This window comes from Eretmochelys imbricata, chromosome 6 (genome assembly GCF_965152235.1).
Source record: "Eretmochelys imbricata isolate rEreImb1 chromosome 6, rEreImb1.hap1, whole genome shotgun sequence".
Classification (NCBI taxonomy): Eukaryota; Metazoa; Chordata; order Testudines; family Cheloniidae; genus Eretmochelys; species Eretmochelys imbricata.
Window position 1 is genome coordinate 47532337 of NC_135577.1, and position 27251 is coordinate 47559587.

General features: G+C 41.0%; 1 protein-coding gene across 2 annotated transcripts in view; it reads right to left on the bottom strand.

The window, feature by feature from the left end:
• The window catches only part of NELL1 (neural EGFL like 1), a 430252-nt gene extending 403001 nt beyond the window's left edge, over nucleotides 1-27251 (bottom strand). For both annotated transcript variants that reach the window (XM_077820141.1, XM_077820140.1), the window contains exons 1-2: nucleotides 27203-27251; nucleotides 20933-21058 (exon numbers count right to left, since the gene is read on the bottom strand). In XM_077820141.1, coding sequence (XP_077676267.1) covers nucleotides 20933-21058; nucleotides 27203-27251 — 175 coding nt within the window. The remainder of the gene's footprint in view (nucleotides 1-20932; nucleotides 21059-27202) is intronic.

Genomic DNA, 27251 nt, shown 5'->3' on the forward strand with positions numbered 1-27251 from the left:
TAAACAATGTTCCTATAGTGTTACAGTAGGGTCTGGAAGCTGTGCCACTGACTTCAATGGGCAAAGAATCAGACTCTTAATGAGTATGGGGTGTTCAGATACAGTGACTGGAGAAATTGAGGAGGATGAAGACAGCAAGACAGACTATATCTGCAATAAGTGCTTGATCCTGTGAGGTGATGAGAGCCTGTGCTCTTTTAAATTAGGTGGAATTAGGGGAGCTCAGCGTCTCACAGGCTCAGGCCTTAAAAGCACTTAGGATCCAAATTTGGCCCTCAGACCATATATTTCTGATGGACCCATCACTATCTCAACTCTCCCCCGTTCACAGCAACTAAAATATCCTTAGAGCTTTGCCACTTACATACCAGAGGATGATAAAACCCCCAACAAGGAAGTAAATCAAAAGAGCCAGGTTGGCTTCTGCAAAATGATCCCCAAATCAAAGTGGACAAAATTAGTAGGAAGAAAAGGATGCCGATGAAATGAGCTATTGCTCACGAAAGCTTATGCTCATTGCACGAAAGCTTATTTATAACAAATAAATTTGTTAGTCTCTAAGGTGCCACAAGTCCTCCTTTTCTTTTTGCGGATACAGACTAACATGGCTGCTACTCTGAAAATTAGTAGGGAAAAGGACAAAAGCAGCTGACACAGTGGAACAAATTCTCTGAAGGTGATGTTTCACAACATCAGTGCCTGTATTCCATTCAAATCCATGGTCCCCAGTACTACAAGCAATGGAAGAAATGCGTAACAATTGTGGTCCCAACCCCACAACTTTTATTCACATGAACAGTCCTTATTCTGGTGAGTAATCTTTCCTCAAACACTCCCACTGGAGTCAATGAGACTACAGGGATTGCTCCCGTGAGTAAAGACGACATGATCTGGTCTTAAATGTCTTTCAATAGTTATATTATTTTTTGAAATATCCTGTCTGGGAAAGCTCTAAAGAGCCTCTTTCTGATTCATTTCTTTTTTCAGTGCATGGAGAGTTTATTGCTATACCCCTAATCCCAATCCATTTGAAAGCTGCTTGATTCAATATACTTTCAGTATCACCTGTATGGAACATTTATACTCAAACTGCTTGGTGCTCCATTCCCTCACATTCATAGAAGATCTGGATAAGCAAGCAGAAGTTTGCAAAATCAGAGCTTGGGTTTCAATGACAGCCAAAGTGGACAGTGAAACTCAAATCTCAGAGAGTACTGGCTTTTAAATGCGGTGTTCCTTTGTTGTCTATTTTGACTTGTTCACCCCTGCCCACCTTGTAAGGAGATACCATTATTTTGTACATCAGCAATAAAAAGTTTAATTTTTAAGTCAACATTCATTTTTATAAACTACTTAAAATAGTGAAATCACCCTGTTTGTATTCAGCTTTTCAGATTAGATTAGTTACTTAGTATTGGTACAAGAGACTGGTCAGGCAGTCATTTGGCGGGACATGTAGGACATGTGAATATTAAGTTCAGATCCTTGTTCCCTGGACAGCCACATCTTAGGAGCCCTTGCATCACAGAATATCAAGGTTGGAAGGGACCTCAGGAGGTCATCTAGTCCAACCCCCTGCTCAGAGTAGGGCCAATCCCCAACTAAATCATCCCAGACAGGGCTTTGTCAAGCCTGACCTTAAAAACTTCTAAGGAAGGAGATTCCACCACCTCCCTCGGTAACCCATTCCAGTGTTTCAACACCCTCCTAGTGAAAAAGTTTTTCCTAATATTCAACCTAAACCTCCCTCACTGCAACTTGAGACCATTACTCCTTGTTCTATCATCTGCTACCACTGAGAACAGTCTAGATCCATCCTCTTTGGAACCCCCTTTCAGGTAGTTGAAAGCAGCTATCAAATCCCCCCTCATTCTTCTCTTCTACAGGCTAAACAATCCCAGTTCCCTCAGTCTCTCCTCATAAATCATGTGCTCCAGCCCCCTAATCATTTTTGTTGCCCTCCACTGGACTCTTTCCAATTTTTCCACATCCTTCTTGTAGTGTGGGACCCAAAACTGGATACATTACTCCACATGAGGCCTCACCAATGCCGAATATAGAGGAACGATCACGTCCCTCAATCTGCTGGCAATGCTCCTACTTATACAGCCCAAAATGCTGTTAGCCTTCTTAGCAACAAGAGCACACTGTTGACTCATATCCAGCTTCTCATCCACTGTTACCCCTAGGTCCTTTTCTGCAGAACTGATGCCTAGCCACTCGGTCCCTAATCTGTAGCGGAGCATGGGATTCTTCCATCCTAAGTGCAGGATTCTGCACTTGTCCTTGTTGAACCTCATCAGATTTCCTTTTGGCCCAATCCTCTAATTTATCTAGGTCCCTCTGTACCCTATCCCTACCCTCCAGCGTATCTACCACTCCTCCTAGTTTAGCGTCATCTGCAAATTTGCTGAGGGTGCAACCCATGCCATCCTCCAGATGGAAACTGACCCCAGGACCAACCCTTGGGGCACTCCGCTTGATACTGGCTGCCAACTAGACATGGAGCCATTGATCACTACCCGTGGAGCCCGACAATCTAGCCAGCTTTCTATCCACTTTATAGTCCATTCATCCAGCCCACACTTCTTTAAACTTGTTGGCAAGAATACTGTGAGAAACAGTATCAAAACCTTTGCTAAAGTCAAGGAACACCACGTCCACTGCTTTCCCTTCACCCACAGAGCCAGTCATCTCATCACAGAAGGCAATTAGGTTTGTCAGGCATGACTTGCCCTTGGTGAATCAACGCTGACTGTTCCTGATCACTTTCCTCTCCTCTAAGTGCTTCAGAATTGATTCCTTGAGGTCCTGCTCCATGATTTTTCCAGGGACTGAGGTGAGGCTGACTGGCCTGTAGTTCCCCAGATCCTCCTCCTCCCCTTTTTTAAAGATGGGCACTACATTAGCCCTTTTCCAGTCATCCGGGACTTCCCCCGATCGCCATAAGTTTTCAAAGATAATGGCCAATGGCTCTGCAATCACATCCGCCAACTCCTTTAGCACCCTCAGATGCAGTGCATCCGGCCCCATGGACTTGTGCTCATCCAGCTTTTCTAAATAGTCCTGAACCACTTCTTTCTCCACAGAGGGCTGGTCACCTCCTCCCCATGCTGTGCTGCCCAATGCAGTAGTCTGGGAGCTGACCTTGTTCGTGAAGACAGAGGCAAAAAAAGCATTGAGTACATTAGCTTTTTCCACATCCTCTGTCACTAGGTTGCCTCCCTCATTCGGTAAGGGGCCCACACTTTCCTTGACCACCTTCTTGTTGCTAACATACCTGAAGAAACCCTTCTTGTTACTTTTAACATCCCTTGCTAGCTGCAACTCCAAGTGTGATTTGGCCTTCCTGATTTCACTCCTGCATGCCTGAGCAATATTGTTATACTCCTCCCTGGTCATTTGTCCAACCTTCCTCTTGGAAAAAGATGATGTGCCTCATCACAACCCTTTTTAAGGGATCCAAAAGCAAAATCCAGCTCTTCAGCTAGAGGCAGGGTCACCCCAACATAAGACTTTTAATGGAAGTAGCAAAGGTGGAAATAGGGATATTTCAGAGGAACATCATCCCTCCTTTCCACTACAAAAAAGCTCCTTAGAAAAGGCAATAGTCTCAAAGAGCTGTAAAAGGCTATGCAAGGAAAAAACACCAACCACAGGGATTGTCGCCAGTGATGATTCATTTCGCTGCCAAAACGAGAAAAGCCTCAGGGAGATATCCTTTCCTACCAAATGCAGGCAAAACCAAGTTGGTCTGGAGTAGTCAAGGGGGAAGAGCCCCATCCACAGAAGGTTGATTCTGTCTCCAGGCTGGTGTGTGTATTTTTGTAGAGTTAGTGAAACAATGGGTGGAAGTTTCCATCTTAAATATGAGCTGGAGGGAATCTACAAGGTGTGCCAGCCAGAACTGAGGTGAACAGGTATATATACGACCATCCTGATTCCCCAGGGCACTCAGGTTACTATCCCCATACAGCTCTCAGTCAGCACAAACCAGCTCATACTATGCAGCATAGAACATGAGCAACACATTAGTCTTCATTAGGGCTCTCATCACCTGGGGTACCCATGACTGCAGGCTTGCCAACATAGTCTACACCACTACAGCAGGCTCACACATCACAGTCTGCAAGCAGCCACTTAAAGAAGATTCCCAGCCTACCCTCAGGAGAGAACACAAACTCTTGTAAAACCACAGAGACCTGACCGGGGTGTAATATGTCTTGCCACGTGCGTGCCCTTCTTCTAAGCTAAGGGGGCGGTCTCACTAGTGAGAAAAAAGTCTTTTTAAATGCTTTATTGGCATCTGCGTTGCCAGCTCTGCTCAATTCAATAAACAGTAGGGCATCGTGTTCAACAGCACAGCTTTCTAGATTATTATTATTATTCATTATAAATCACTTTTTACGTGTTGCTTCAAACACTGTTTCTCAAGAATAAGATCTGCCTGCATTGAAATGCTCCCTATTTTAATATGCAAACCTCCTACAGAGATGATGTCTCATTTTAATTATTGTTTCGGTGTAATGGGTTTTCATTAAGTTAGAGGATGGAGCAATTACCAGGGTGAGCAGCTAATGTTTCAAAGGTAAGTTCCCATGGCTATACAACAAAGGCAGTTCGAGAAGAGAAGGTGGAAAACAAGTCTATTTCTAAATAAACTTTCCTTCTGCATGATGTAAAATTACCCTGACAATTTATCTTACCAGGTTTAAACATTCATGTGTTCCGGTCATTCTGATGTGCATACATTTGTAAACTAGTTTATGACTAGCTATCTCTTAACAATATGAACTTACTATTTGAAATAAAAAGCCATCTTCTTTTAAGGGATGCTGTTTCAAATTCCAAAACTCTGAGAAATCAAGGTTCTGAGCCACTGAAATATCTGAAAAAGATCACTTATGAAACCATAGTCTCTCCCCAACCAATAATTTAGTTAGTTTAGTGGATTAATGTCTGACTTTTCACCTCTGGGAAATTGGTCTAACTTGAGCACCAGCAAGAATGACCAAAATCATATTAATTAAGTAGCTGTCAGAGAGTCTAAGAGAAATGCCTTTGGTTGCCTCAGCAATATTTCAAAACTAAACTACCTAAATTTGGCACACTGGGACAAACAGAGCAGTATTTATTCATATGAGACTTGGAAATGAATACAAAGTAAGGAGAAAAAAAATGCTCACCTCATTCAGCCCCCACCAATGAAAGGTCCCTGTGGGACACAGTTGAGACACACTAGCAGACCGCTATGGAGAAGTCTGCATTGCAGGTGCGAGCACTTGTTTAGGTACAGAGAGGGCTTCAAGTCTCTAGAGCCCTAAATTGCTTTCTCCTCACATGAACTAATATAACAACAACAAGGCACTTCAGCAGCAAAAGAATACATACATTCCATCAACTAGAAGACCTGGATAGTATGTTATATTGCAAAATGATATGGTTTTCAAAACCATTTATTTGACCACAAAAGCAGCAGAGGTAGGGGAATAACAGTGTTCCAGATCAACCACAAGCAATTAACTAATGTCTGGCTTCCTGGTATTTTCCTCATATAGGTCAGCTTTATTTACCACCTGTTATTAATGCATCCGACTCTTGTGTGTTTCAGAGATTTTAGGTGGCTATTGGGCTTGTCTTTTGAGGCAAAGTTTGTTTTTGTTTGTTTGTTTTCCCCAAAGATACTAGCACTGAAATCAAGACTATTTAGGACACGTGCAACTGTTTGATCTCTTAAACTAAACACCTACTCCTTAGCCAGTGAAAATGCTTGAGAAGTCACAGTACCAGTAAAAGCACATCATCTGCTCTTAAATCATATGAGTTAATCAAATTACATGCCTTGTTAGCTAATTAGTTCAGGACTCACTGATTATAAGGTCTTTCCCACTGTTTATCTGTATTGCCCACAAGGTACAGTAGCATTATCACTGCAAAAGCTAAATGTTGCAGTTACTGATTTCCAACTTTGCACAAGAGTGTTTAAAAGAGCATTATAGAAAGCAGACAGCGCCCTGGCAACACAGTCTCAAGAAGAACTGTCAACAGAGCCAGTGGCAATCTATACACCACTGGGAAGAGGCAGTGATTTCTAAGGTTTATTACAGACTTCTTATACTTTTTACAGAAACATTGTCTGTTTGGGATCTAATTTAGAATATGACAAATATCATCATCACACTAAACAATGAGCCACTGAAAATTCTGTCCGTTTCTATTCTGGCTTTTTGCCAAGGCCAAACTGGCACTTCCCCTCATCCCTTTAAAAAACATTTTCAGATAGGGTTGATGTCATGACTTCATAATTTGTTGGCTGACCACGCATGGGCAAAAAACAAAGGAATTGTGTTTTAAAATATCCCCTTATTTTAAGACCATGTGCTGGAAGGTATAGGCGAAAAAACAACAGAGAATATTTTAATCAACTGAAAAGCATTCCCATTAGGCTGAACAGCTCGATATTACAGGGAAAGACTATAAATATTGCCCTATACAATGGATGTTACCAACAGGATGACATCTCCTGAATTAATGGTACTATTTAGTGCTTCTGTAGTGCTTTAAGATTCTAAAATTCAACATGAACACCACAGGAGAAATCCTGCTTGCCTTCCTCTGGTCAGCAGTCAAGCTGCCTGGGCTTTTCAAAGGAATCCAGGGTGCCCAATTCCCACTGAAATTGAATAGCAATCGGGGGGACTAATTCACTTTAGCTCCTTTGTAAATCGTCAGTGGGACCACATGAAATGCAGAATGTGGTATACTGACAGGACAGCCAACTCCTGAATCTTTGAGTCAAGATACCAGCATTTTACCACACACCTACTTAGAAGCTTGGGTAAGCTGTAATCTTTCTATGACTCAGTTTCCCCATCTGTAAAAGGGAGATTCCTATATTTAATGCTGCTTAACATGCATAATAGACATGGTCTGAGAGGCAAATTCATTCATGACTGTAAAGCACTTTGAGCTGCTCAGATAGAAGGCACTATATTATTGTTAATTACAAATAAAGGTGTTTGAAAACAAACTATGTTTTTTTAAAAGTAGTAGTTCTTTACTTACCTCCCTATATTCAGAGCTCTGTCTGTATCCTGATGCAGTTGATGACCAAGGGTTGAGCCAAAGCCATCAAAATCAATAGGATTTGGCTCAGACCTCTACGAAGTTAAACTATTATTATTTATATTGCTGTAGAGCTTAGTTGCTCTAGTCATGGACCAAGGCCACATTCTGTTTTATGTTTGTGCAGTGCCTAGCACAAAGACAGTCCTTGCCCTGAGGAATTCATTCCATGGAATTACAACAGGGCTGAATTTGGCCCAAGCTGCTTAAGGAATCCATGTCATTGCACTGTATGGTTTGCATTCATTACTGATTTATGCCCCCATGCAATTCCACTGAAGTCAAGAGGATTACAGCAAGTGTCCATCAACACACAGTGTGATCCTCAAGTAGTAAGGCTCAATCCCGTAATTGGATCTGCTCAGTCAGACCCTTGCATTTGCACAAATCTGAACCTCAGCGAACTCATCAACTCTTCCAGCAGAAGATGATCCCTGAACTCAGGCCCTGACAAACAAAAACCTCACCTTTTTAAATAAATGTATTAATTTTAAAATGTTAAGTCTACACAGATATTTTCTTTGGCCCTGATCCAACAAAGCTCTTAACCACACAAGTAGTCCCACTGAAATCAAACAGGATGATTCATATGTTTGAAGTTAAATACTGTATGTGCTTATATGCTTTGGCGGATCAGGGCCTTAATGATTTGAGTTTTAAATTACTTTTTTTTTTTTAAAAAAAAAAGCATTTTAGTTCATCTTAAAGAAAATCCACAACTCTTCAGATAATTTGCATTCTTTGCATATTTCTTACAGAACATGTTTCATAAAAATTCTCCTATGATTTCTTTACATAAGAAAATTCACAACACATTACTTAAGCAAATGAAATCCTGGGTTGCTTTGTTTTATTTAGTAACTGTATTATAATAGCTTGGAACGTAATATTTGTCAAAGCCCTTTTCTATTGATATGTAATTTCTGCTATCAGCCGCTTTACATTTATTTTTGTATTCAATATCATCTGTGTATCTTTGTGGAATGCTGTTGAAAGAGACATCCTGAAAGAATTTAAAAGCGTGCGTATTAGGTGAATGGGTATACTCACACACATTTATAGATTCTTTCAGGATGTATCTTTGTACTACATTCCGCAAAGAAACAAAAAGAATCAAACACAACCAATACACTTAGTCATTCCCTGTAAGTTGTTATATGAATTATTTGAGAGATTTAGGAATTTTTAAAAATGTCACAACAACAACGGTTTTATCTTTTTACACCATAATTATGATTTGAAGCATTGCTTTTCTTATTTCATCCAAGCACACCACAACTCATGAATAAAATATGACAAGTTTGATAGCATCCATTGCTGTGGGTTCATCCGTAACAGCAAACGTGCTCGGGGTATTAAGAGCTCCCTTTTGCTCTATAAGCCTTTGTTTCTGAAAATAGGCTTTTATTTAAATGGAACTGCCACATGTGTCCTCCTTTTTGCATTTCTCACCTTTAGCAATAACATCAGCACGAATGTTTACCTTCTTTAAAAAAAAAAAAAGAGTGCTTCTCAAAACAATTAGGACGGTATAAAACTAGAAAGGACAGAATATCCCATCTGAAAGCAAGTGCTCACAACACATCAAAAACATTAAACGCACTGCCACTAACAAAGAACAAAAGGGTAACACAGAGGAGCACGACTTCTAAATATGTGGCAGTACAAAACAAACGTTAATTTCATACTGGCTTCATAATTAGTTACACATAAGTAATCTTTAACTATTTCCTTCCATTCCCCCCCTCCCCACACACACACACACTACTTCTCACAAAGGCCACCGTAACTTAACGCCTTCCCAAAGTCCTGCCTCCAGAGGTAGCCCTGTACTCTTGGAAACCAACATGCCAGATACAGTACCGTACATCAGGTTTATAAATCATGAGCATTTATCAAATACTTCTAGAAGTGTCACATTTTAAGGTTCTGCTGCTTCATTTTCCAAGCAGCATAATGAGCACCTGTGTAGATCTCCACAGAAAAAGAAAAATCCTGACACACAAAAAATTATCTTCCCGCAAATCTTGGCTTACTTGTTTCCCACACCCCACTCCACCCCCAGCTATGATTTCAGAGTACACATTATTACATTTGTATTATAAAGCAAAGGGAGAGTGGCATTTGTGTTTAAATTGTGTGTGACTGGACAATGATTATTTGACATTTGAGATCCAATCCTGCATTCTTTGCACATCCAAAGCTCCCTTAGATTTCACTCAGAGTGTGGGTATTCAAGAAATTCAAGATCTGAAAAGCACAAGAACTAAGGTTAATAAATGTAACAGTAGGAACATCAAAACTTGTCTATACTAGAACCAAGGGCCTGCTCCCATTGAAGACAATAGGAAAATTCCTAGCTTCAAAGAGCAGTTTCCTGTAAATGCAGGGAGGGAGGGACTTGATAGACTAGTATGTCTGTAAGTACTATGATCCTAGGTTATCTTTTTCTTTCTATAGCTCAAAGAACCAATGGGATATTCAACTCCAACTACAAAAAAAATGCAGGGAAAAACTTACAGCAACTTTTGGAAAGCCAAAAAGCAGATGCTTAACTACAGTTTTGGTTGCTTCAGTACATAGTGATGTGGAACTCCCTCAGATACGTCTGGGAACTAGAGAACTACCTTAGCAAGTGTCAAATAATTCTACGTTTTTGTAATTTCTGAGGCACTACATTTTGTCACATTGCCTTGCCTTTGTGTCCTGTTATCTAATGTTGCATCATGCCATAAACTGACACGTGACATGATCACCTAACATTAGTTGTGTGTCAGAAATGAAAAATAAAAAAAAAGATCTTTTCCCTCCCTCACATAGCGAACAGATCTATTGCACCAGGTGGAAAGATTAAGCTGAATTTTTGGCAGATAAGCAACATGTTGAGGCCTCAAAAGTAGCATCTAATTTTTATTCCCTGCTGGTACCTCAAGATAGCAGGTTCCCCCCCGCATCCTACCCACACCCACACACAGAGGAAATTATCCATGTCTAGCTACCGTATTATGCTTTGATTATAGCATAATCTGTTAAAGATGCATAATGGTTTTTAACTATTTTATCTATGTAATTGTTTTAAAGAAACTGTCAACTTAGCTTTTGTCTATGATATCGCTCTTCTTTTGTGATTAAACAAAATGGGAGGCGAGTAGAACTGTTTCCATCAACTTGCTTTAAATAAATTTCATTTAAAATGAATTTTCGACTGTTAACAGTCCCCTTCAGCGTTTTGAGCCCAAATACAACTGTTGTGGGTGCTAATGCACAAGAACAAAAGTGAAATCAACCACCTCATTGCCCAGGCTGACAGCCTGACTCTTCAAGCCTCTCTCATACTTCGTAGTACTAAGGGCTCACCTACACATGAAAATTACCCTGGAATAAAACAGAGTGGGAATTTAAAGCAGATTAACTATTCTAGATGAACTCCATGTGTAGACACTCAAAGTTCTCCTATTCTGAATTAAGAGCCCCCAAACATGGAGTTAATCAGGAATAGCTATTCTGGAACAATTCCCCATGTAGACAACCCCTTACTTACTCAGCAGTAATAAGTCCAATTCTGTTTTGCCTTACACTGGTGTAAATCAAGTTACGACAATGGAGATACACAGCTGTAAAATTAAGAAACAGGCCTATTAGAACTATTTGTCCAAGTAAGTGTTATTCATTGGGCAATATTCACCCCTATGCAGAGGGCAAGCCCAAGGCTGATGGTCTCTGAAGTCCCAGTTACAACCCATTTAAGCATATATGTCTGCCCCTCTGTATGGGGATGAACTTCAGCAAGTGAAGAGAAAACAGTATAAATGGAGAGAAGTACAAGTAACTTCTCACTTAACATCCTCCCAGTTAACATTGTTTCACTATTAGGTTGCTGATCTATTAGAGAACATACTCCTTTAAAGCCCTGCAATGTTCCCTTATAACATTGTTTGGCTCCCCAGCTTGGCACTCCTGATGGGGAGCAGGGGCAGGGGCTTGCCCCATTCAGCCCGCCCAGCATTTCAGCCAGGAAGCAGGCAAGCCCCTGCACCTTGACCCCACTTCCTGGCAGGGGCGCCAAGCAGAGCAGGGCAAGCCCCTGCAGCCCAACCCTGTTATGCCCCGCCTCAACCAAGCTTCATAATCATCATTGGTGAGTACAGTATTACATTATTTAAAACTTATACTGTATATGTTGTGGCAGAGCTCCGACCTTGTCTCAGCAGGTCCTGCACTTCCTGGTGGATTACGCTAGCCTCAGAGGCTCACTGTGACTCTCTACATAGCCCTTCTCCCTCTAGAGGCAAGGGTCACAGCCTACTGAGCCATTTTCATCATAAGCCAGCAAAGAGGTTGGTGAGAGAACTCCCACAGTCTCTGTTGTCCCTATGGGCTTATTCCAGACCAGTTTAGCCTCTTGTCCTGACAGGGGCCTGTCTTCCCCTCCCAGGAGGTGTTTCCGTAGCGGCGGGTTGGGGGGAACCCTGGCTCGCCCTCTACCCTGGGTTCTGGCCCAGGGACCCCAATGGCAGCAGATGTTGGCAGCTGACCTTTCATTGCCAGAGTTGCTACATTTCCCTGGGCCAGTTCCCCACAGCTCTCCCACTTCTCTCTCTCAACACCTTCTTCACCCTTACCTTGGGGCTCCCTTTCCAGTGGCTTGAGGGTGTCTTCATTACCCAGCCCTTCAGCCGCACTTCCTCTCCTCTGGCTCCCCTCAGCCTGAGCAGAGTGAGCCCTTTTATAGTATCAGAGGGGCCTTAATTAGACTCAGGTGTTCACATTAGCTTAACAGGCTCACCTGACTCTTTGCAGGTTAACTGGAGTCAGGTGTCCACCCTAGCCTGGAGCAGCCTCTGCTCTGGTCAGTTAGGGAACAGAAAACTGCTTATCCAGTGGCCAGTATATCTGTCTTCTACTATGCTGCTCAACCTCCCTCTTAGGCTGGGGGGGGGGATCCTTTAGCACTTCCTGGATCCCAATAAGACTATGCTGTTGCACCCCACTGGCCTGGGTCTATCACAATGTACAGAATGTCTTTTGTCTGGCAAAAAAAAAAAAAAAGATTTCCCTGGAACCTAACCCCACCTATTTACAATAATTCTTATAGGGAAATTGGATTCACTTAACATTGTTTCTCTTAAAGTTGCATTTTTCAAGAACATAACTAGGATGTTAAGTGAGGAGTTACTGTAAATTAGGTTTTTAATATTTTCAGTTTGAATAAAGAATATATGATTATTAGCTGATAATGTTATCATGATTATTATGGGCCACATCCTGATACCTTTACTCCAGTTAAGTAGTACCTTATTCATTGAGTAACCCCATTAACTCCAATGAGATTATTCATGAAATAATATTCAACCTGAGTAACGAAAGTGAAATTTGGCCCTGTGTGATTATGAGATTGACAGCATCCCTTTAAGATAAGATAAAGGCATAACACATTCTGTTTTCATTTTGATGGAGCTCCAAGGAACCCTGGAAACCATTACTATTACTTTTATCTAAATTGAACACTTTTTCCTTAAAGATATGGGTGTTCATGCTACTATTGATATATTATCGTTTGGAATCTTGCAACTCCCATTAGCAATAGTATGAGTTAACCTCTCGTGTCCTACTCTGTATCAAGCAGAGAATAAACATCCGTTGTTTTCACTCTGCTTATCTTTATTAAAGGTCTTTGTCAACAGATTGATAAACTAAAAGCCATGAACTTTTCTGGCAGAGAAGCTTTAGCTGTAGAAAGTCTCCTGTTCCCCATGTGTACCTCTGTATCTATGCAGACAGAGCAGCAACACAATTATTGTCCCCCAGGAAAGCAAAAACAACTGCTAAGGACAGTGGCAATGCATGATTAGAGTTCTCTCCTATTCAATACAGACATGCTGGGAAACCCAAAATAATTTAGGTAACAGGAGGCGGCAGTACAGCAATATTTCCACCTCTCCTGCACATTTCTCCAGGGAAGAAACTGATCGTTTTCATTTAGTGTTGCTAAAATTACTGGGTTGAGTTTTTATTTGGAAACTGAAATTTCATGACCATTGACAAGCTCCCTCCCCACCCATTCTCCACATGAAAGTCTGCGAAGGGCCTAGACCTTAACTTCTAACCAGTCAGTTTTACCAGTGGGGGAAAAAGGAGTATTTGGCTGCCATAAAAAGATTTCTTTTTTAAAAAACACCAAAATTGGCTTGGTTGCTACCACAAAATGTCACTAAAAGCCAGAAACTGCATTATTTTAAAGATCTGGCAAAACTGTAAATTACCTCACTTTCAAAATGTCACAGAGCCCTATCCAGAGCCATCCATTCCAATGAGACAAAACCCTAGTCCAGCACACAGCCTGAGTAGCCAGAGTATGCGCTGGGAATGTCTTCCAAGGTTTTAGTGGTCTCCATTCTGCTTGAGCCCCTACACAACTTTGATTGCCAACCTTGCAGCCTGCCTCCAAATACAGAGTGGTGCACAGGGAACTCTGCCTCAGAGCCCAGTCCTACACAGTGCACATCGCCTCAGTAGGCTCCCCCCTTTCCACCCCAGCCAGTGGATCTGCACTGGTCAGTGAGAATGGGACATGTTGATCCCCTGGTGCTACAATTTAGCTACCAGAACTGAGGAGACAGAGAGGTGTGGTTAGTATTCTCACTGACATATCATCAAGAGAGACAAAGGGGCTCTTTCTTGAACTACAGAACTTTTTTTCATTTAGCTGCCCTCATAAGAGTGGCTGGGCTCATCTCTCACAGAGCTCAGCACAATTCAGATGCTGACCATTCCCAGGAGAGTTCACTGGCTGTCAGGCTATGGGAGGATATGTAAGGTCTGTGAGGTTATTCAGCATGGCATCATTTTTGGGAACTGAAATGGTTAACATTAGTTTATCTATCTCCAGAGCCTTGGGATGCTATTCAGTAATTATGTCTCAAGCAATCTTTAATTGTTCAATATGAAAATGATTCATCTCACTTGTCCCCTCCTAGCTCTTTGTAAACTGAATCCAGATCAGTTCTCTCTCCTGAAGATAGCTAGAGTTTTGCAGAGAGAAAAAACTTTGCTTAGGGACTTCACTGCCATATATATATATATATATATATATATACACACACATACACACACACACACACACATATACTTTGTGCCATATATACACACATACAAACGTGTACATTTTATATGTATAATATATAGAATGTGTACACACCCACCAAAAAAAAAAAATAAGGTTGTTAAGTCAACCATTCAGAAGTTAAGAAACGCCAGCATTAAAGTTTTAACACTCCAGCTCAAAATGTTTATCTGTTATCCATAAAAGTGAAAATGTATCAAACCAGTTTACTAACAGTATTATGGTCTGGAAGGAGCTCCATTAAATGAAACTGACATCATAAGGCTGGAGGCAGTAGAGAAGAGAGTTCTTTGGTAGATGCCCTGGGTAAAGTGGAATGATTTTAAGACAAATGAAATAGAGAAGGAGAGTAGGATGTGAAAGAGTACCGGACTGACTGCAGTCCAACAGATTACAGTGATGGAGACACTGCAGAAGACAAATGATAAGATGCTAAAGAAAAGAATGCAATGCAACCAAGATCATTCAGACCTAGAGCTTGACCATCAACCATATTGTGGGACATCATATGCAGGGGCATGACCAGGCTGAGCTTAATGGAGAAATGAACCATGAACAGGAATGAATGATTATGCTGTTTGGCTCCTCATGTCTATAATGATGCTTTGGGATGAGAAGAAGAATTAAAATTGTCCATGCAACCTTAATTCAGCTCCCTTCTACATATGCATTATGATACAGACTTTAATTACATGATCACATTTTTTCCACAGGACCTCTGACTCATTCAGAGCACAAAATGGATGGTACTCACTTAATGAGCAACTATTCAATATTTTGTTTTCTCCCCCATGTCTTATATACAGTGCACTATTCAAACCCTGCTCTGAAGACAGAATTTTTAATTTCCCCATGGAGTTTGCTGTGATGCTTATCACTACAGTGCTTCATAAATATTAATAAATTGATTTTCATAACACCCCTGTGAGGTGAGGGGTTGTATTATCCCCATTTTATAGATGGGGATACTGAGGCACAGAGAGATTAAGGTTAGGAGTATCCACTGATTTTGGGTACCCAACATGAGATGTCCAGGACCTCATTTTTCAGAATACTTAGCATTATATAGCACTTTATATGTTCAAAGCACAGCTCTCATTGACTTCAGCTGCAGCTGTGACTAGTCAGCACTTCTGTAAACTAGACTTTAGAGTACCATGTTGGGCACCCAGACAATAAGGAACACACAGTTAGTGACCAAAAGTTTGGCTTGAGTGACTTGCCCAGCATCACAGAGGAAATCTGTCACAGAGTCGAGGATAGACTCTAGGATGATATCCAACTGTCTTAAACATTGAACTATCCTTTCTTTTCCTGCCTCATCCATGCACACACCTTTCAGCTTCTGCAGCAAATGAGGCAGGAGTCCCACAAACGGCCTTCTTCACTGCCCTGATTCATCCATGGAATAGGGCAAACAACAATTATGGGATGGTGTAATTAAAGACCACAAAATAATGCATATGCACAAGGGGGTTGAACTAAGAGGGCACAAGCAACTTTAATTCTGACATTTCCTAACTTTTAAGTGCTTGATTTTGCAAACTTAATCAACATCGTTTTTTTCTTTCAACATCATTTTTTAAACTGAATCTCAGGCTTTTAAAAAAGCAAATTGAAAAAATAGAAATTCCATGATGTAGCCTCATGATGACACCCACATGGATCATTGGCAGAGTTGGACCTTTCAGATCTATAAACAGACCTCTGACACGTTAGCTAATGGAGTAACTGGTAGCAGCATGTCATCCTCTATGAGGATCAGCAGAAGAGGAGAATGGGTCTCTCAGATATCTGCTGACATCAAAGGTATTGCCTTAGACTCAAGGATCTTTCGTTCCATTCCAGGCTCTGGAGGGAAACATACTGTAGTGGGCACAGACTCTTCTGCCCATTATCCCGAACTTGACTCCTTCTGCCTCATCCCCTCCAACCTATCCCTGTCCCATTTCAATCTATTCCTCATTACAGTCCCATTTTCTTCACCTACTCATTCAGTCTCCAAGTCTCAGGATTCTGATCCCAGTCTCACTATCCTTGCCCAGCCATTCCCAGACTATGTGTCCTCAGTCTCCTTGACCAGTCAGTCCCAGCTTCCACACTCAGCTTCCAGCCCCCACTTCCCTCTCTGCCCCTGCTAGCCTCCAGTTATGGTCCCCCACCCAGGCTTTTTGTGCGCATCTACTCCCCAGCCTTCCCCTGCCAGCCCCCAGGTCCAGCTCTTGCCCCCTCTGTATTTGAGTCAAGCAGTCATCTCCTCCTCCGCCCTGCCAGGGCACCAGCAAGGGTGTCATTCAGAACACAGGAGAGAGAGCCTCCCGACTCTCAGTCCAAGTGCCTGGCCTCATCCCAGAGCAGCTGTTCTAGGGAAAGTCCACCTTCACTCCTGTAGCCTTGGACTGGTGCCTGCTCAGTTACTCTGTGAGGATAGCAAATGAGCAGTCAGGTCACACTTCGAGGAGTTTTCAGGGGATGGAGGATGCTCAGTTAACTTGTGGGGCTTGCACATACACAATCTGGTCAGCACAAGAGACCCAAGCATGCTCAGTGAGGGTGGAATCTTCAGAGATTTTAGCTGCTACATCTAAGTCTCTACTGAGCTTGTGCAAATTGATTTTTCAAAGGCTTGAAACTTGGACAAATTTGGGTGGATTTTTACAAGGATGGCAAACAGCACATCCCTGACACATAGGCCACGCCCCTGGCAAATGTCAAGTTCCAGCTCCAAAACATGGGAGCACTAGAGCTTTCCAAAGACATTTTTTAAACAGATTTTTTTTTTTAACATTTCAAACAATGTATTTTTCCCTAGCCTCCTTCTCAGAGACAGCTTAACTGTTTCGGCTGTCACTGTCGCAGAACTTCAGCCTGAGGCAGACACTCAACATAGTACATTTCAGGTTTAGTGAAGTTATAAGCCACTGAAAACACCTCATAATGGGACGCATCGGACAACCTTAAATAAAAGTGGTGCTAACACTGGCTAGAATACAAAAGGGCCAAGTTATGGTTCCCTCACTGGTGGTGTACTGCATGGGGAAGGAGTGAGGGAGACCTAGCACTCCCACACAGAAAAAAAAAGTCATAATGCTGCATTGCAGCCAGCATTCAATGGGACTACTCACATGCTTATGTGCTTTGCTGGACCACAGACTAGTTAACTTGCCAGATGGCATAAAATGAGGTTATGGTAATAGATGCTAGAACCCATGTCTTCTGACTCCCACTTCAGTTCCTCATTGTAGCGCATGCTGCCTATCACACTCCAGGACTCAATATGTCTCTCTGTCTGTAGTAAATTGAAATCCAAACTCCAGGGCTATATCCTACTCTCAGGTGCACGGGCGTAAAGTAAGAATACTCCACTGACTTCTTAAAATTACTCTGGGTTGATATCAATGTGACTAATATGCAAATGAAGTCAGTGGACTTATTCTGAATTTACTCTGGTGTAAATAAAAGCAGAATTTGGCCCAAGAAAGTTTAGAACTGGTGCTCTGCTGCCACCTATTAGTACTATGCATAGACACCATGTTGCAGTCTCATCACATGACACAGGCTAAACCTATATTTAAAGTAACAATTTCTCAATCCTTCCCCTTCATTTTCCATTTTGGGATTTTAATGCAGCTGAATTTCATAAACGACTATATAATGGGGCTTTGAAATCCAGAAAACAAAAAATTAAGCCATCATTTAAACTGCAGTACAGGGATCTGCCTCTCAGAATTCCTCCCTACCCATCCTAAACTGGGCACACAGATAAAATATATACAAATAATGGAGAGTGCTCAGTTGTCTTGATACAATGATCCAACCATCCAGTGAATCTGTCTCAGACCCCTTTCCAGTTATGCAGACAGAAGCAGTCATGTTAGGTAGAGAGCAGGTGCTCCCTCACTTTGAAGACTCAGAGAAAGAAGCCAGGTATTGGAGCAATGTGCAGCTAGGAGGCAAACAAAGAAAAGCAGGCATTACAGAGTGAAGTGCGCCAATAAATGACCAAAGCAAAGCTCAGCTGAAAGACAGCATGACATCTTGGAGGACACAGAAGAGGAGAGACAAATTGCAGTCATTAGTGACATGCTCCAACAGAACATTGCAATTTTAAAAAATCTGGATGCTATTTTCCAGTCATTATTATAAGGCATTCGTTTGCGGAGCACTGTAATGTAAATCCATAATGCTGAAAAACTATTGAAAAAGTTAAATAAAATAAGCACAGAGATATCAAGACTTCAATCTTTCAGTGCTCCAATCTAGTGTCGCCAATTTCCAACTCTGGTAATCTATGTTCTGCCTTCCTAAATTCTCCTTGAAGTTTCAACTGGGAAAAGTATTATTATTATTTACTCAATACAGTGGAAGCCCAGCTAATAATAAATATACAAGTGCCAAATAGTAAAACCAATACAAAAACATATACATTGTACGAAAGAAACAACCAGATACAAACAGATTTATCCTGAGCCAAACAATCTGGCACAAGGTCAAATCATAGTGCTAAGGTGGTGATTTTCAACCTGTGGTCTCTAAGATTTCCAGAAGGGTCCACACCTCCATTCAAAAATGTTAAGGGGTCCACAAATTAAAAAAGGTTGAAAACCACTATCCTAAGGTCAGCTACTTCACTCAATGAAAGGGAACATTTATTTGACTTCTGCATCTTACAAAGCCCCAACCACACTGTTGGCTTTTAACAAATAATAAATAACCAGGGAAAAGTCCAAAAAATAAGGCAGGAATAATCTAGGATTTGCATCCTAGCCTAAAGGCAGCTGGAAAGGGTCTCCTTCAGACCTTCTCCAGGAACGAGTACACAACCAAGGATCCTTGGGTCAAGAATCCTGTCCCAGACCCCATGCTGACTGAAACTATATACCTAGAGCAATTCTATCCTAGCCAACCTGCTGAGCGGGGCGGGGAGGGAGGGGGAAATGCAAGAGGCAATTGCTCAAGCACTGGGGGTTATCTACATGCACCTATGGGCAGAATTTTGTTCTTGGGGAGAATCTCAGTTATAAAGAACTTATTATATAAAGTTTAAGACCCTGAATTTTATTCTTCACTTGCTGTTCTGAATTTTTGTTTAGAGTTTCTAGGAACATTTTACTTCAGAGGTGGCTGCATTTCAGTGGTGGATGAACTTCAGAACATGTTTAGTTTTTATGTTAGTTTGTAAAGTTCATAAAGTGTTTTGGGGTTCTTCCAGGACAAAAGGAGCTAAAGAAATATAAGATCACGATCATTATCCCTTAAAATGTACTTTTAATATCAACTGTTGCAACAAGCCCTGGGTTGCACATGCAGATCTTTTTAGTTTAGTCATTTGCCACTCTCAGACTGTGAAAATCTATGGTGGCAGTTTGTCAATGTGTTCTCAATTAACTCCACAAAAAACACCATGAGAAATTTTAAAATAGTTTAAGCCAATTAGGACATTGCAGTCTGCTGAGGAATGACTGCACTTTTAACACTGTTTGCCTCAACTACTTATGGAGTGCTCCAGCACAAAACATAAAACTGACATTTTAGGAAGAGTATCCAAAGCAAAACCATTTCAGATTTTTAACGTTTAACTTGATGTCTATATTCTAGACGTTGCTGATAATAATTCCAGCACCTAGGAATTAGCAAAAACAATTTGACTTCGAGTCCTGAAAGGAGGGTGAACCCTGCATAATTTCTCAAATATGATCATCAATAATCTCTCTGCTATAGCACCTGTTCCCTCTCTTCATATTGTACATATTTACCAGCTGGGTAAAGAATATGCTAAGTTATAGGTCTGATTCTTGTATCATGTACACTAACATAAATCACATATAACTACTAAAGTTCATGAAATAAAAACAGTGTGAGATCAGAATCAGGCCCTTTGTCCCTCTAAATTGTTACTGAAACAAAAACAAAAACAAGAGCCATTGAAGACAGTCTTTCAAGTAAGTATTAAGCAAGTTACAGAAAAGTTATACTAAGCTGGGTGAAAAAACATCTCTGTTCATATTATTACTTGCTCATTTAAACATACTGTAGCAACTTATTTCTTCTGCTGTTTAGGGCTTTAAGCAACAATGGCTGAAATCCTAGCCCCACTGAGGTCAATGGCAAAACCCACATTGACTTCACAGTAGCCAGGACTTCAGCCACTGATCACTTAAAATCCCACTTCTAAATCACTTCACCAGTTGCATCTTACAATACTGAAACTTAAATTACTTTAGAAATCAAAGAGTCTTATTTTTACCATCAGTTCATTTACTTTGTGCTTGTCACTCTGCTCAGAGTGTGAAGATAAATATTGCTTGCCTTTCTTATGCATGCAATTCCATTGAAGTTGACCAGAGACTGGTGTATTACTATCAGTGTGCATCAATGCACTACAAACGGCTTTAATACTGTCCTCTTATCCATGCATGAAACTGGGCCCATGCAAGAGAACTCGGTGGGAGTATTCAACTGGAAATTAAACAGAGGAATGTTTAAATACACCCAAAAAATGTTTCCATTGAAATTTTGGGCCTAAATGACCTGACTTCATCCCTGTAAAAACACCATTAACATATTTCAGTAGAACAACAGAGTATCTTAGGAACAACAGAGCCCATAATAAAATGCAAGCACTGTATACAGAGAATCATGGAGACAGAGGCTGTCTTAGGTAAATTAAGATGTTTGATTTACCTTGGAATAGAAATGCTTTGCTAGCATGTAGTCCTGACACTTGTGTAACTCCAAAAGTTGTATTCACAAGATCCAGTTCTGTGATAATATCAATTTGTAAATTGGGATCCATTCCAAATCCGACAACTGTTTAAAAACAATGAACGTTCAATCAATTTTTATTTTAAATCAAAGCATTAAAATAACAACAAAGAACTTCTAGTACAGTATGGGGTATGTGCTGATACTATGTACAGTAATCACTTAAGAGACAGTAACCCCCCAGATGTAAAGAAAAGATGTTCTTCTCCATTGACTACCATTAAGCTAGTACCTTTATCTTCACAAATTTTAGAACACAATAAAGACACTACATTTAACACATTAGTATGACATGGCAGAAGAACTATCACAATTAAACAAAAAACTTATCCAACTATAATAAAAAGCAACAAAATGAAGACAGAAAACAGCAGGCAGAGGAAATGAGTAATCACTCAGACCAGCAATACTCATATTCACCTACCTATACTAGTACCTAGGACTTATTGAAGTCTAAATACTCCTTTCATGATCAACTGAAGCATGCTAGCATTCCATGGCAAGCTGCAGCTACTCTTTAATTTTAATAGATTAGGTTACAGTACTTATTTCCACCATTCACTGTAAGTTAGATATAGGATAGCTTCCAAACTGGACACCATGCCCCCCATGAACTGCTGATAATAGGGTATTCTTTAGCATCCTGATGGAAATGGGTGATACATGATTTCCATACCGTCACTACAGATGACAGTGGGTATTCATGCCCAAGTGGTAACAAAATTGCTGCACAAATTTAGGCCCAGAGGCTCAGGACAGCTGCTTGTTCACAGAACACTTTAGGTGGTTCAATGTGCAACCTTTATCCAGAAGGGAACAAGATATGTCAAGAAACCAGCATGGTTTGTTCTTACAAGGGTCCACCCATCAGCATGGTAGCGGAGATAGTATGAGATCTGTGCCTGGCATATACAGCAAGAACCTATTGTAGAATCCAATCCTGCTCTTAACAAGTCTTGCTACTAACTTCATTCTAGGAGCAGGAGTAGGCTCCTAGAATAAAATCCTAACTCCACTGAAGTCCATGACGTTGACTTCAAAGGCGCCAAGATTTCACTGTAGTGTATAGCCAGATGGCTTTCCACTAAGTGATCTCCAGTTTTTTGTTTAAAATTCATTCTCTCTCTCTTCCGGGACTTTGAGCTGTAAGGCAGCAAGTAACCTGGTTTGAGTTTTTAATAGACTCTCTAAAAAAAAAACTGTCAGGGTATATAATGAACAAGAATAAATCAGAAATTCTACTTATAAATCAATTATGCCACAAAACACTTTTTTCTCCTTTTCCTTTACTCAAATATTAAAATACCTTGGGATGATATTTTGTGCTAAATGTAGAAGACAGCATTTCACAAAATGCATGGAGAACAATAAAAGCTCTTGAAAAGGAAACTTGAAAGTGGTCTCTTTTAACCTCACTCCAACCGTGGCAATTGAGAGTGCTGTGCACCTTGCAGTTGACAGGAAGATATGACTTCATAAAAGCACTTCTGGCTTGCGAAATTAAGTTTATTTAGAGTGTGCTGCCCTAATGATCTCATATTAATAGAAGACTAAACAGTTCTGTAGAAAATTAAGACAACTGGAATGAACCTGAATAAACTGATCTTACAGTATAAACCAGGAGATACAAACTTCCAAGACATTCTGCAATAACACTGGGCTGTAAGGTTCTCTTTGGCTTAATCTGTACCAGATGCTCAGAAACTACAATGTTTGAATACTAAAGAGACTTTGACATCTCCTTCAGACCTGTGATAGAGTTCACTAAAGACCGTGGGCACTATTTTCCCAAGATCTACACAGCTAACACTCCTAACACTGAACGAACTCTTCTACATGCAAATCATCCTGAACAAGTTTACCTCTGTCTGGCTAAACCCACTACTAGAAACTTCTGTTTTTTAAAACTACCTCTCTTTGGCCAAAATGGAGAGAGATAAGGATAATAAATGGTAATGATAAAGCTTATATTACATAGTGCATTTCATCTCAAAGCATCCTACACTGGCTCCCAGCATACAGCTGAAATGCATCCATCTCTAGGTAGAGGTCAGCAGCTCACAAAAAAAACCAAACCCAACAGTCAGGGAAGGACAAATTTTGGCTAAGGACGTCAAAGCAAAAAAGCATCTGAGGAGGTTTACCGGCCACACAAAACAGATAGGATTTTGTTTCTTTAAGGTTTCATCCAAAAGAAAAGCACACGAACTCTAGGATACTAAAATGATCCACTTAGGAAGAAGGTCTGAGCTGACCCAGCTGAGATCGGAATATGTGGTTACAAATACTAAGGGCCCAAATCCAAAGCCCATTCAAATCAATGAGAGATGTTATAGTGCTATCATAGGATGCTGGATCAATCCAAAAATGTCTTAAACTGGAACAATGGACCACTAAGCAATGCCCAATAAGCTCTAACTTTGAACCCATTAAAGTCAATGGAAGTTTTACTACTGACTTCAATGGGAGCAGAACTGGGCCCTAACACAGCAAAAACAGATGACCAACCACATTAAGCATAATAGCCTCACTATTTTTTATTTAAAAGCTACTGATTCCAAACTCAGCAGCAGGTGCCAGCTGGTATAAATCAATGTGGCTCCATTAACTTCAATTCACACAAGCTGAGAGTCCCACCAGCTATACTGTGCCTCCTTCCAACTACCACAAGCTTTCCAAAGAGGAAACTCTTACAATATCATAGCAGTTCTTTAGCAAGCCCATACATTGTTTTAAATACCTAGTCATTTTCTTAAGCTGGCTCTTGAGACTGCACGCAGACACTCAAAACCCTGGTTATTTAATAATTAAACAACAAACAAGCAGCTTCTATTTTATAAGCAGGGCTGTTCCCCCTGGAGTCTCCCACTCTCTTTTTTAGAGATCTTAAGTAAAAGACTCATACAAAGAAAATCACATACATCTCTATTAGCATCCAGCATTTTATGTTGTCTTTTAAGTAGAACAAAAAGTTGGAAAATCCCATTTCCTCCTTTAAATGAGAACTATTAGCCCTTTTATTATTTCTTTTAAAGTTGTTCAAACTATGGATAGGATCCCACATGGTACTCACTGCCCTCAACTCCTATTGAAGTCAGTGGGCCAAATCCTTAAGTCACTTATTGAGAGTTTTGTCTGAGTTAGGACAGAAAAAACTCAGCCCTTATTAATGAAAAGTTAAAAGGTACTATATATAGTATGTTACAGGAATGAACCACATAACTGTGAATTTATTTGAGCAAAAGCTTTCGTGAGCTACAGCTCACTTCATCAGATCCGATGAAGTGAGCTGTAGCTCACGAAAGATTATGCTCAAATAAATTTGTTAGTCTCTAAGGTGCCACAAATCCTCCTTTTCTTTTTGCGGATACAGACTAACACGGCTGCAATACAACTATGAATGATGTCACCAAGAAATCCCTGAAAGAAATTAAATCAATCTAACAGCTCTGACAAGTTGCATTGTCTACTTGTTCCTTTATCACCAATTTGGAAAGTTCAGTCCAGGAACCACGGGAAACTCTCTATAGTTAAATGGATAGGTACACAGAAAGCATAAATTATGTGATATAAATTGTTAATTCTAGGACCACCTAGGAGCCTTAATCATGGAGCAGGACCCCGTTGTGCTAGGCACTGTACAAACACAAAATAAAGAGATTATACATTTATTTATTCTTTACATATGTACACATCTAGGCTGCACTGGGGAGGGAACTTTATCTAGTCAGTCTCATACAAATATTTGCTATTTGAGTGGTAGCAGGAAGTGAACTCTATAACATGTATTTTACCTTTGACTGTTTACAGCAGGATGGCAATTGTTGCACATAGAACTTTCCAAATGGCTTCACAATTCCAAATAAATTAATCTCAGATTAGTCTTTACTACCATTAACATGCAATACTGGTCTTATATTAGCTGTAAAAACAGAAGATATTTTCTCCCTAGACACACCTTTCAAATTCTAGTGATCTTAGATAATGGGATGATACTGTAATACTTTATGATGCTAGTTGCCATTTTACACATTGATTTCATTGGAAAATATACAGTAATTTTACTAGGTAATTTCCTTGAAAATATCATTTGCACATCTTCAAGAAAACATCCCCCTAATGTACTCTAAATCAGAACCTATTTAGAATAGTACATTACACAAGGGTAAAGGGAACAAAGATTCCACAAGAAAGTCATGTTTCTATTATATTATTTCTAGTCATTCTTTCTATTAGAGATTTGGAATTCTCAGCCTGACTGTTCCTATGGATTTGCCAGATCTTTAAACATTCCTAAACGCACATGGAGGCTATATTACAAAGGAGAATTGTGCCTACTAAAACACACATTTTAATTAAAATGGCTCCCATTACAGTCAATATAGCAACACTTGCAGATGAAAGATATCAACATATAAGCTCATGTGTGATGTGTTATGCCTGCTTTCAAAATGATCAAGAGACTTTACATGATCAAGTCCCTTTCTAAAACAGCCTGCACTTGTCAAAATAAAAATGTATTTTTTATATTCATACAGGAGAAAGGAAGCTTTATATTTATAAGGAAGCTTTTTAGTCAGTCTGTGCTATGGATCTGCGTCTTAGAATACTCTGACAAATTACTGTTTAATGCCAACATTGTAAAAGATGCTCCCAACATTATTAAAGGAGAGACCACACCACAAAACTCTGCCTGCAGTAGTGCTCTGCCTGAGCCACAGAAACCCTGAGAGACTTGATATTTTTCCTTTTCAAAAATCTGCTTTCCTAAGCCTTCACCTGTCCTTACTTCAAATCCTTCTCCTCTGTGAACAAACAGCAGGGAGCGAGAGAGGCAGACTCCTGAAACTTTTCATTATTGAATCTTGCCTCACATAAGCTTTCCAGAGAGAACGGTTCTTAAATACTGCTACAGCGAACAGAGGAAGCAAGGGCTAACCTGGAGGAGACTGGCGAAATAAGGAACGATCCCCACAGGGAATATTAAAAAGTCAATAAGGGAGGATTTTTTCCTGAATGACAAGCCCACACAAATAAGGGGGGGGGAGGGGGAATTGATCTACTCGCCAGTTGCAATTGTATAAAGTCCTGGTAGCTTGATATTTGTATGCGATTGACTGTGGTTTTATGAGAGCAGTTTTAATATGCCAATTTCACCTCTGATTGCAAGATTGCCAGCGGTTCCTATCCCCACCTTAATATTCGCCGAGGTGCCATTTCCGCTGTAAAGCCAGGAGAACGACTCCTGTGCAAAGCAAATAAGCGAGGCTGAAATCCCCCAATGACAGACCCCACAGAAAACCCTCAGCCTAACCCCAGAGTGAAATCTAAGCAAAATGATTTTTCCCTGGGATAAAGAAGTCGGCTGCTGAAAGCAGCCTATAGCGGCGGAAATCCTCAGCAGGTGCATGCCCTGTCCGAAAGGATCTCACTAAGCTCAAACACATGGGAACGGTTTTAAGTGGGGGAAATCTGAACACAGATATCACTGCGTCCACATGTTTATTTCAGGCACGGCCTCGGAGGCACGTTTCCAGCAGCAGCAACATAACGATAATAGTACAGCCTGCCGTCACCCTGAACATGCAGCCGGTGCGGAAATAAGCCTGCTTTCAGACCAGGCTGGGTGAGGGTGGAGCTGGACTGGCCTGACCCGAAACGAGCTATTTCCAAAGGAAAGTTTCCGAGTTCTCTACACCAGTCGCCGCAGCATGCAACCCAACCCTTTCCAGGACTTTGAGGAGCTGCCCCGTGGGCTCGGGTGTTGCTGGTGGCCCTGGTACAGCAAGGTACGCAGCACAGAAGAGTACTCCACTTTCCCTTCCCAGATGCAGCTAATTGCATCCATGTGGCTGATTTTCCCTATACGATGGCATGAAAACCCACCCACACCCTGACATCGCTAGTCACACACTGCCCAGAGCATTAGCTAGCTCACAGCTGGAGGGTGAGTGATAACGATACTGATTATCTGAGATGCTATTAAATAACGAACAGCGCAGCGAAGGCAGGGGAGAGGGGTCGCATCTCCCCACCGGCCAAGATACAGGTGCCGATCGCCTCTGCACGGGGAGACAGCCCAGCCCTTTGCTAACCATCATCCGCCCCGACGCGAGCTGCTCCTTTGCAAAGATGCACTTCGCAGCTCTGCCCCTAGCCTCCTCCGGCCGGTGGGTCACCCCCTCTTACCTGCTCTCGCAGAGGCCACGCAAGCCCAAAGGGCTAGAATTAAATCCAT